This window comes from Mizuhopecten yessoensis, unplaced genomic scaffold (genome assembly GCF_002113885.1).
Source record: "Mizuhopecten yessoensis strain PY_sf001 unplaced genomic scaffold, ASM211388v2 scaffold1575, whole genome shotgun sequence".
Lineage (NCBI taxonomy): Eukaryota > Metazoa > Mollusca > Bivalvia > Pectinida > Pectinidae > Mizuhopecten > Mizuhopecten yessoensis.
In genome coordinates this window covers 252,741-264,698 of record NW_018404115.1, presented here as the reverse complement: position 1 = coordinate 264,698, position 11,958 = coordinate 252,741, and the positions used below count along the sequence as shown (strand labels likewise).

At 39.0% G+C, this 11,958-nt stretch overlaps 1 protein-coding gene across 1 annotated transcript; it reads right to left on the bottom strand.

Annotated features, from left to right (window-relative positions):
- Positions 1–11: 11 nt before the first annotated feature.
- LOC110465208 (pseudouridine-5'-phosphatase-like) lies at positions 12–4,331 on the bottom strand (the record flags this gene model as incomplete). Its single annotated transcript, XM_021520880.1, has 3 exons — positions 4,249–4,331; positions 1,343–1,468; positions 12–104 (listed from the first exon to the last, which is right to left on the bottom strand). Coding segments are annotated over exons 1-3 (271 nt in total), but the record flags the coding sequence as incomplete, so codon positions are not given.
- Between the last annotated feature and the right edge of the window lie 7,627 nt (positions 4,332–11,958).

Genomic DNA, 11,958 nt, shown 5'->3' with positions numbered 1-11,958 from the left:
TTGTATGTTACCTGGGAGGAGACCTACAGTAGGAAACAGAATACTTTGCTGGGCCCTGGCCTTTACCAGATATTCCTCTGGTGTTATTGGTAGCTGCAGTTCATCTGAAACAGAATCCACAGTTCTATAAAAACAAGAGGCTATATGTATCAATTTTCAAACATATTTTTTTAATAATCAAATGCAGAAACAGGTTAAAATACAGTACAATGCTTTTGATGATATTCAAATATAACTGTTTACATTATATAGAATTTAAAGTGGGAAGCTTGTGTATAGCTCATTCTTTCCCTCTTTTACTATATTTAAGTTGTGTGGGGTAAGGAATCTCTAGGCTCTATGATTGTAAAGATTCAATCATTTTACACAAAGCATCAACATAGATATACAGTAAGGTGGGGAAACACACCAATGAGAATGTTGTACACAGCATCAACATAGATATACAGTAAGGTGGGGAAACACGCCAATGAGGATGTTGTACACAATATCAACATAGATATACAGTAAGGTGGGGAAACACATCAATGAGGATGTTGTACACAGCATCAACATAGATATAAAGTAAGGTGGGGAAACATACCAATGAGGATGTTGTACACAGCATCAACATAGATATACAGTAAGGTGGGGAAACACACCAATGAGAATGTTGTACACAGCATCAACATAGATATAAAGTAAGGCGGGGAAACGCACCAATGAGGATGTTGTACACAAAGCATCAACATAGATATACAGTACGGTGGGGAAACACACCAATGAGGATGTTGTACACAAAGCATCAACATAGATATACAGTAAGGGGGGGAAACATACCGATGAGGATGTTGTACACAGCATCAACATAGATATACAGTAAGGTGGGGAAACATACCGATGAGGATGTTGTACACAGCATCAACATAGATATAAAGTAAGGTGGGGAAACACACCAATGAGGATGTTGTACACAATATCAACATAGATATAAAGTAAGGTGGGGAAACACATCAATGAGGATGTTGTACACAGCATCAACATAGACATAAAGTAAGGTGGGGAAACACATCAATGAGAATGTTGTACACAGCATCAACATAGACATAAAGTAAGGTGGGGGAAACACACCAATGAGGATGTTGTACACAGCATCAACATAGACATAAAGTAAGGTGGGGAAACATACCTATGAGGATGTTGTACACAGCATCGACATAGATATAAAATAAGGAGGGGAAACACACCAATGAGGATGTTGTACACAGCATCAACATAGACATAAAGTAAGGTGGGGAAACATACCAATGAGGATGTTGTACACAGCATCAATATAGCTATAAAATAAGGTGGGGAAACATACCAATGAGGATGTTGGCTGCCTCCACGTCCTTCTTCCCCATCTGTTTGGACTTGACTTCCCATGTGAATGTTTTGCCGTACTCCTCCACGATCTTGTCTGTGATGACGGTGTACAGGCGTTCTGTGTCTAATATATATATAATGTTATGTTAAAGAATTAACTTGCTTGTTAGCCTCGATAGTGTACTTCGGTAAATATGTATTATGGTAATGCATAAAAGTACATTTTTGATGTCAGAATCAAGACCATTGGAGAGTATATATGGTTTTACTAGGTTTGACATGTATGTTTGACAGGACATGTCTAAAAAAAGGAAAAAGAAAAGAATAAAAACAAATCTTTTTTTTAAATTTTAGTCTTATATCCTCGCACTTTCCACGCACTTAAGGTAATAGTGAAATAGGTAGCCGGTTTCCTGAAGTACAGAAAAATGGACACGTGTGACTCATTGATAAAAAAAACCCTGAAGTAATGCCTGGATTGCTTTGAACTACTTTAATATTGAGAGAACACACTGTTCTGTCAATAATAAACATACAATATTCATCAATTTAATATTAAACATTAGAATTTGCGGAAATTGTGATGCTGTCTCCCTACATTGGTTATTCAACTAGGGTTGTACTTCCTGTTTCCGTTTATCAATACACTCCTATGACATTAAGAAGCAACCGCGATTTCGTAATCATATCGGCAGAAAACTGTTGAAATTACGGATGACTGTCATAAACATGTATACAATCTACTAATGGAAATAAAAAAACTAGCAATGTAAAACTGTATGTAAAAAATCAGAACAAACAATTTTTAACAAATTTCTCCCCTCGGAAGTAGCCGTCATATGTTTCCGTGTGTCTATTTTGATTTAGTGTTCAAAGAAAGATAACTCGAATACACTAAAAAGAAATTCTCTACAGCGACCTGCAAGATTTTCTTATTTTTTTTTTAATTTCACATTTTTGATTGATTTTTCAGTATGTCAACTTGAACGAATTCATATCATTTTTTTCATTTATTTATTTTATTTATTAAGTTATAATATAGAATCTTTTTTTTTCGGCAGTCTTATATCGGTTTTGGTTGATGGTAAGTTATTTCTCATTTTGTTCTGTTTAAAATTGGTGAAAATGGGAAGATCATCACATTACAAGGTTTACGTTTCATTGAAAACACTGTTTATCAAAATAAGAATGTCTCATTGGCTCTTCGGAAGTGGAAAAAAATCGGCGAGGAGATGTGGCCTCATTTGCATGCGACATTTTCGTACGTTTATCAGACTACAAAAAAGACTGGTTCATGAATGAAATATATCACCGTTTTTTCAGGTATGGGTTCATTTTGAGTAAGATAAAAAGTGCATTAAGCAAAACTGCATATTTATGGGTGTTTTTTTAACCAGTTATTATTTCTTATGTTTTCCGGACGAACTTCCGGTAATTTTTGTGTCAGTTTACAATTACAGACGATTGCCAAACGTCTAAAATATCCCTGTGTTGTGTCCAGCAGGTCAGGTAGTTACGAGATCCTGAAGGTTGACAACCCCCTCCCTTCTCCGGATACAGCTCCACGAGCCTCGGACGCTTGGCCACGTGTAAGCATACACCCCGAAATAATGATTCGCTACGCCACTGGTAAGGAGGTTCCCTGTTCGAGTCCCGGTCTGGCCACAGGGGTTCGTTACAAATATCTAATAGACATTGATTGATTGATTGGTTTTTCGTCCGCTTCACTACCGAGTGGTTCGGTTATCCAGCAGACGAAGAACAGAAAGGAAAATGAGTAGAAGGGATAAAGTATGGAGTAAAAGAGTAGAAGAGGGGGATAGGTTAGAGAAGGGGCCGTCTATCCTATATATATTAACTGTATAAGTCTAGTTTTTGTAAGACGGCTCCTATGCCTAACAATGCCTTAACCTAGTCAGGACCGGAAGTGATCGGGTACTGTGCCGCCTCCAGACACACCAGCACCTGCCTATTCTATGAATTTGGCTTGTATATAAAATTTGGAAGTCCTTCTAAATGTCTTAATAAGTTAAAGATACCCTAGTTCTAACGGCCTAAAATTTTGGATACAGTTTTCACTATCCTCTGTGTCGGCGTTTATGCGCCTTCTCTTTTTCGAAAAACCCAGAGGGATTTTTTTCCGTGCGAGATTGGACAGTTCTCACACGGGTCACCATTTATAGTCCCATCCGACGAACTGTATATTAGTGGTTAGTGTCATGCATGTGCTGTTTTTTATGTCCGTTCCATGTACTCCTCTCCTCATCATTCGTCACTGAGAATAAACCTGACTGTACTTGTACCAATGTCATCTTTCTTATANGCAGGATTAGTGTTATAATAGTTTGGTTATAACCTGGATGGGGGCTGGAGGGATTGGAGGTTGAAAGATGTGCTGGGTGTCAAAGAAATGTGCAGATGGATGTATGGGCTTTATCAAGTGCTAGTTGTATGGACCGGAGTGGTGTTGGGGATGGTTTGTGGGAGGGGGGAGGGGTTGTTCTGTGAGGATATTTAGTGGTTGTTGTGTTTACTTTTACGTGTATTTAATCATGTATACATATATATATATAGTATTTTACTCGATTAGACATAAGATTGCTGTGGGGTGGAAGACTCGTCCTTTTTTAAAAACGGAACATCCCGCACGTGGTCAGAACGAATACGTTGCAGCTTTCTTACATCAACCGGAAGTGGCTTATTTTTATGTTATCTAATACACATGGTACATTTGCTATATATACTGATATGGGTCACATGTACATCACACATAAACACACAGTCCGTGCTCCGGATATCAGCTCCAGTCTCTGTAGACGAGAAGTATTGTAGAAGTTACGATGTTTATTTGACATAAAAATACATAACTAACTTAAATGTGTACCCAATAAATATACTACTTACCTAATATCAGTCCGTCCACGTCAAAAATCACGTGTGTTACGGGGGCTGCCATGTTTACATATGTACGGTGCTAGCGTAGATAAACACCGTTATTAAAGTTCCTGGTTAAAATGTAAAATTGTATTTACGAGTTATTTCCCTTTATTCGGATTTGGACGTTTTATTCATGTACAGTTGCTGTTTTTTAGTAAACCGATAAGAAAATGTTCATAAACGGCGTTATCAATGGAGGATTCGTGAATGTATGAAGGAAACAGGTACTTGAATTTTATATCAATATTTTATCAAACTGAAACCGACAGGAATTCGACAGTTTGGCTGTTTAAATAGACAATGTACCATGTCAAAATACACTGTAAAATGATTTCTATTTCACGTTTTCTCTGCGGAAAAGAATCTCCGAAAGACAAAACTGACGACAAAAATATGTACTGTTATCTCTGTAATTATTTTTGGAAAAAAATATGAATGTGAAAAAAACCGGAATTTTGCGGTTTGCGGCATCTGTCCAAGTTGGAGCTAAAATGGCATACCAATTTTACTCTGGGCCATATTTCACTGAATAAAAAAATGGAGTTATTTACAATGACCTGCTGTGACCTGCTGCAAACATAATCTCCGCACAGTCAGAGTTTTTTTTTATTTCGGCCTGAAAATGTTTCCAGCAACCACACCAACCATTCTGTGTTTTAGCTGCAGGGCTTCTGTCTTTTAGATACCTGATTCATTCCTGTGTATTAAAACAAGACTTATGAAAAACAGAAGTTTTATTATAATGCAAAAAAGGAAAATTTACCCATCATAAAGACGTATGGGGCTTAAAGTACATGTATGCTGAGCACCTATTTCAGTTCGCCGCATGGACACTGTCTAAAATACACGATTTATGACTGCGCATATAGGTGCATTCGGTGACTCTGTGTCTTAAAATTGTATACGTACGTTCATGATCACTTCTGATATGTTGGTCAACGCTTATATAATAATTGTTTGTGATATTATGAATATTACAGGGGAATTAAAGGGGAAAATACGTAATCTAATACACAGCGATGGAAAAAAGAGAACAGTGTAAATACCTTAACCTAACAGAGATGGTCGTTATATCGATATATTGTCTAAACTCCTGGTCCGTCCTGAACAAATTGGTCGAATTTCATATTTTGTTACAGTCACCGATATTTTAAAGGTAAAAATGGCAAGTAAAATTGAACATTTTCTGTCTGTTGCATTTAAAACTTAAATCGGCATGTTGAAAAATGGCGTCAAAACTTGTCTTGGTGGTCTGGAAAAACCATTAATGAATTCGACATAAATGCATTATCAATTGTTTTTTTCTTAAATTGTGGTGAATAAATCAATTATGTAAGGACTACAAAAAATACTGTGATATGATGATGATGATGATGATCAACGGAAGTGTATCCAAAACGTAATTAGGGGAAGTTACTGTATATACGAAAAACATACATCGGGACAGGAACCCTTAAGCGCCTACAGGGGAAAGAAGCGCCACTGGGACATTCCATTACCGTCGATAGGGTAGTTTGGATTGTTAGAGCGGCAGTCCCTGGATTGGAACGTCTCGGGCTCGAATTTTTGATTATGTAATCTTTATTAGTTTCTCATTAAAGTTTCGGAAGGTGTTTTTCTTTTTGGTAATGATTTATCTATCAATGCTATACTCATGCAGGGAAAAATATTTCCAAAACATTGTTACATTTTTTAGCTTGATTACATGGATAATTAAAACATGTTTTGAAGCCTAAATCAAATAAATAAAACTGATCTTGCGAGACTGGAAATCAATTAACTATTCCCTGTGCACATTGACTGTATCATATTTTACATTCAGTTTTATATTTTCTCTCTGAAGTAGTACATGAATATGGAATGGAAATGTTGCCTGCTATTTTATTTTGTTTATTTCACATTTGTTGTGGATTAGTTCTATTCTTTATGTTTACAGTTTACGATGCCGTGTTATTCCCCCCCCCCCCCCCCCCCCCCCCCCCCCTCCCTTCAGTACAATTCTCTCAGCTAGATCTCCAATGCAAACGATGTTTAAATCTAGTCTAACTGGTGTTAGGATACAGAAGGACGGAGACTATTTCTTGCTACGAAAGTTGTAATTTCATATTTTGTTAATTCAGTTTTTTTGTGTTTCTTTTTTATTAAAATAAATATGCTTAGTATAGCAGTCCTAGAAAACGCCTGTGTGAAGACCAGTGCATATATTATTCTGTATCAGTTTACACCTACGAAAAAAAATGTCGATTTTCTGTAAAAGAAAATGTTCTAGTAAGTCAACATTAAAATCAAACCATTGATCAAAAATATTTAACCTTTGAAATCTAGGATTTTCACTCTCGAAAAACGCTTTAAAAATGAACTTTTGGTAAACACTTCCAAAATGAACATTTGTTGATATGTCATTTTGCGCACTTGGAATTCCTCGTGACAACATCCAATGCACGTGGGTACAGTGTAATTCACTTTGATATCCAATCAAAGCATTGCTCTGCGGTCACGGATATACAGGTGTGTATCTGGTGTCTACCGAGACAGCCCTAGTTAGCACTGGAGTAAGTGACCTCGTGTCCATTACAGTGAGCTGGTACTACATTATTGTATAAAAGTGAAAGTAGGTCAAGGTCATTTTAAAGAGGAAACTTTATAGCACTCCATCCCATGTACCTACTGGCAAAATATCATGACCGTGGGCCTTATGGAACTTGAGAAGAAAATTGTTAAAGCTTTTAATTCATGTTGACATTTGACCCCCGGCTAGCACTTAAAGTTGACCTTTGACCTCATTACTGTAATTGAGAAAAGGATTCGCACTGCTGGTCTTCATAACATTACTAAGTATCATGACTCTAGTCCAAATGGTTCTTAGGATATTGTTGTTTGAATTTTTGAACAAATCTGACCCCTGTGACTTTGAAAGTAAATCAAGGTCATTTAAATGAGGAAACTGTATAGCACTCCACCCCAGGTACCTACTGGCTAAATATCATGACCCTAGGTCCACCAGTTCTTGACAGTTCTTGAAGAAGTCGTTTAAAAGGAAAAGCTGACGGACGGACGGACGGACGACGGACGCCGGACGACAGACGGACGACGGACGCCGCAGTGCGGCATAAGCTCACATTGTGCTTCGGGCCAGGTGAGCTAAAAAACCAATAACTCTGGATACGCTGTCTACGACGGGACGGTTTAGGGGGAGGATGTAGGCAAAGCAATAAGAACAAGTATGCTTCCCCGTCACTTGGCCGACATTTCTAGATCTTTCTTCTCTTTCCTTTCCTGGTGTCTATCGAGACAGCCCTAGTTAGCATTGGAGTAAGTGACCTCGTGTCCAGATTACTACATTGCAGTGAGCTGGTACTGTAAAATTGAATGGCCCAGTTATCTTTGGACATCGTCATATACAGTATATGGGTCTGGTTGTTGCGAGGATGCAAAACTCTAAACAATAAAAACAAATATACGTCTCTGATACAAGGGGCACTTACACCAAAGATAACGAAAAAACGTTGAGAATATCTCTAGTTTTCAATGAAAACAACCAATGTCATCGTTTAGTGGACATTAACCCAGCCTGACCCATTTTCAATCGGTTTACATAATGAGAGGGAAGTCAGTGTGGTACAAATGATTAACTCTGTTTCGGACATCGTTAGGTCCACCGCTCACTGATTGGACTGTTTCGTTGTTCTGACGTGGGAGAGGGTAGGAAACGTAAGTACAGTTAGACCGACTGTACCCGGGTCCAGCCTATATTGCATGTACATCACGAGATACTGGTATAATAGGGCCATATGCAAGAAACAATTTACTGTGCTGTTGATCCCAGATATAGGTGAGTGTAGATATAGATTCCCTTTGTTGAACACTGTTCTGCTTATACGTGTTGTTGTTTTTTGTCATCATTCAAAACGTTCCCATCCATTCGCCTTTACCAGCGTAATACACAGCATTTCGAACAATGATAATGACGTCACGATTAAAGCTGTTATACAATGCATTGTTTGGCGGATTATGTTTCATAGAGCCACTTGGTAGAAAAATAATGAAAAATAATTGTACATAAACAGTGAGATCATTTAAAAAAAAGATCATCAAGAAGACGTGATATAAATGTGAGACTATGAACCCGCGGCAACTGGGATTCACATATTTTGATTACAATCAGAGAGAAGAGTCCAGATTTGTGATATAATCCGTGATACATGTTTTATAATAAATATGCTCTTCCTGGTCCATTTTAGAAAATTCATTCATGTTGCAAAACCAGACCCTGATCAATAAACTAAGAATTGATCAGGAATTTGGGGGACATCATATTGGAGTTTTTACCATTGATTTTCCCGTGGGACTTGTCCACATGGTGAGAACTTACTAAATCTTTAGCAATCGGACTCATCAATATTTTGGAAATGATGATGATGACAATTCGCAGGTAAACACTTACACAAAGTAAATCACTACTGTAGATAAATACACATATAATATCTCGCGTGTGTGATTTTGATTAGATACATCTAGGGCGAGACTCATGCATGGATCTAGCTAGAACTGGCTGACAGAGGTTGGCATTAGATTGAGAAACATCGTAGGATGGGTCCTGGATCATTAACGTTCCGGCTCTATGTGAACGACATTGGCCAAGGGACAACTTCACCAGTCAAACATTTTGCAGATGACTGCCTTCTGTACTGGACAACCAAACACAGGAAGACAGCCAGCATGTCGAGGAGGATTTTTAAACTTCGGCGGAATTGTCACATAAGTTGCTGACGAGGTTAAATACAAAACAAAATGTGTTATGTAATGAGGTTAAGGAGGTCACGGATGAATACCAAAGTCTACATGAAGTACACCATCAAGGGTTAGACAACTCGTTAAGGTAGATCACCATCCATACCTGGGAGTGGAGATGTCAAACGACCTCAGCTGGAAAATGCACGTAGACCAAGTGACAGCAAAGGCCACTGGGATACTGGCATTCCTGTGGCGTCACCTGAAGAAGTGCAAACAGGAGGTAAAAGAAAGGGTCTACTAGTAACTGGTCAGGCCCCACCTAGATTATGCCGCAACGTTCTGGACCTGATTAACAAAGATTGTTTAGAAAAGAGGGCGTGTTTCACCAATGACTCGTACCTAGGCACGAGAGCCTTACATCCATGCTCCACAGTCAACATTAACATTACGGAAGAGAAGACAGGAGAGTCGACTGGTGCCATTATAAGAACATCAATTGTATTAATGCCACTCCTATCGTATGTGGAAAAGCAGTCAGGAAATTCAGCGTGGCCTTGACACGTTTACCAACCCAGTTCCAGGCTGATATGTACCGAACTAGTTTTTCTATCGGACCGTCAAGGAATGGAATAAACTACCATTTGGGACTGCAGAGCAGCAACATGTGTAGTCATTCAAGAACTGTCAACTTGCTTGAACAACGCTAAATTGTGTAAATAGATTTTAAACTTTCAACACAAACTCTCTGGGTACCACGTCAGCCTATTTCACCGTGCACCGGTTGATGCTGTTGGACTGTCCTTATTTCACCCTGCAGGTTGATGTTGTTGGACTGCCCTTATTTCATCCTTCAGGTTGATGTTGTTTGCTGCCCTTATTTCACCCTGCAGGTTGATGCTGCTGGGCTGCCCTTATTTCAGCCTGCAGGTTGATGCTGTTGGACTGCCCTTATTTCACCCTGCAGGTTGATTCTGTTGGACTGCCCCTATTTCACCCTGCAGGTTGATGTTGTTGGACTGCCCTTATTTCATCCTTCAGGTTGATGTTGTTTGCTGCCCTTATTTCACCCTGCAGGTTGATGCTGTTGGACTGCCCCTATTTCACCCCGCAGGTTGATGCTGTTGGACTGGCCTTATTACACCCTACAGGTTGATGCTGTTGGACTGCCCTTATTACACCCTACAGGTTGATGTTGTTTGCTGCCCTTATTTCACCCTGCAGGTTGATGCTGTTGGACTGCCCTTATTTCACCCTGCAGGTTGTTGCTGTTGGACTGCCCTTATTCCTCCCTCCAGGTTGATGTTGTTTGCTGCCCTTATTACACCCTGCAGGTTGATGCTGTTGGACTGCCCTTATTACACCCTGCATGTTGCTGTTGTTGGACTGCCCTTATTTCACCCTGCATGTCACACATACACATCATTTAATTACAACATATAAATGAAGAGGCATCCTAATTAAGTTTGAAACAACGATTGCTGCCGCGTATTTTTCACTAATCAAATAAAAAGAATTAACAGTCTTTTATTAAATGGCCACAGGAGACTGATTCTGACAATGCACTTGCTTGCTTCTTTGCAAGGATTAGGATTTTAGATTCATCGCAAGTGTCCATCAATATTGTAGAAAATAGCACGTAAGCCATTGTAGCACAGCTACGTTATTGAAAAGGAACTTTCCCGAACACTTCGGCGAGCGTTCTACTTACCTAGTCACTGGCTGATCATGTGGATGCCTACCTGTTATTGTCCCTGACCTAGTTACAATTTGCTGTCCCGCAGTTCGGATCTATCACTATCGATACAATAATTGTTTTTTTGAAAGTGGTCTGTTAAGACACTCTTATAATTCCAGTTTGTGACGTTTTTCCCGATCTAGGCCGAGTAAAGGTTTACGGGTTAGCGGGACGTCTGTTTCATTCTTGTATTCCACTAACTGTATACATGTAACTAAACGTACGTCCAGTCTCCCCTACACATACTATTCCACTCGTCTCTTGTCTCGTACTGAGGATGGACTGAGAAGTTACTCATTTTCCGATATGTCGTATTTCTGTATTGTGTTTCCTGATATTTACCAATAAGTTTTTCATCTCAAAGAATATCACAGTACTGTTTGTGGTTCCGGAAAGAATGATTCCTGAGTATTTTGATGGAGTCTACCTTGACCTTATACATACTGAGATTTGTTCCCTCCCTGCACGTTAGTGTAGTGATTCAGTTGCACCTGTCTGAACACACGACCACTAAACTTTAGATAAGCATTGTTTTCGGTAGCTTCACCAAACCAAACCATCTTACTTTCTTACTATAAGAGGTAAAGGAGCATTCAGACAAATACCAACGAGCCTTTTTCTCTATGGCAATCTAACCTTGGGAAGAACCACCTGCGCAAAACGCACCCTTACAACAACTCGATTCTATTGATGTCATCTATTGTATTAAGATGTTCTCTCAACATGTCTACGCATTCCTCGTAGTAAGATCTTTAATACATCGTTATCATCTATGTATCTGAGCCTTTGGGTATATACAGGGGTACAGACCCTGGACCGTTTTTCTTTACCAAAAGTGCGTTGCGTTTCCGTTGCGTGTCCGTTGCGTTTCCGTTCCGTTTGCGTTGCGTTTGCGTTGCGTCTGTTGCATTTCCGTTGCGTTTGCGTTGCGTTTGCGTTGACCGTTTGATGTGCATTTTAAATTTAGCGTTGAATGTGCGTTGAATATGCGTTTTTCTGGTTGTACAGGTTATTTTAAGAATATGTGAGTGCTGAAATGTGGTGTTACATGAAAAAAAATAGTTATATGTATAATAAAGCATATGTAATAGCAGCTATCGCTTTCTCTTTTCCTTAATATTTGATATACAGTTTCATCATTATTGTGGAAAATGGACGGCGCACGGTATTTCTGTTGGTAAATGTTTCCTCTAAATGACAAATGGGTT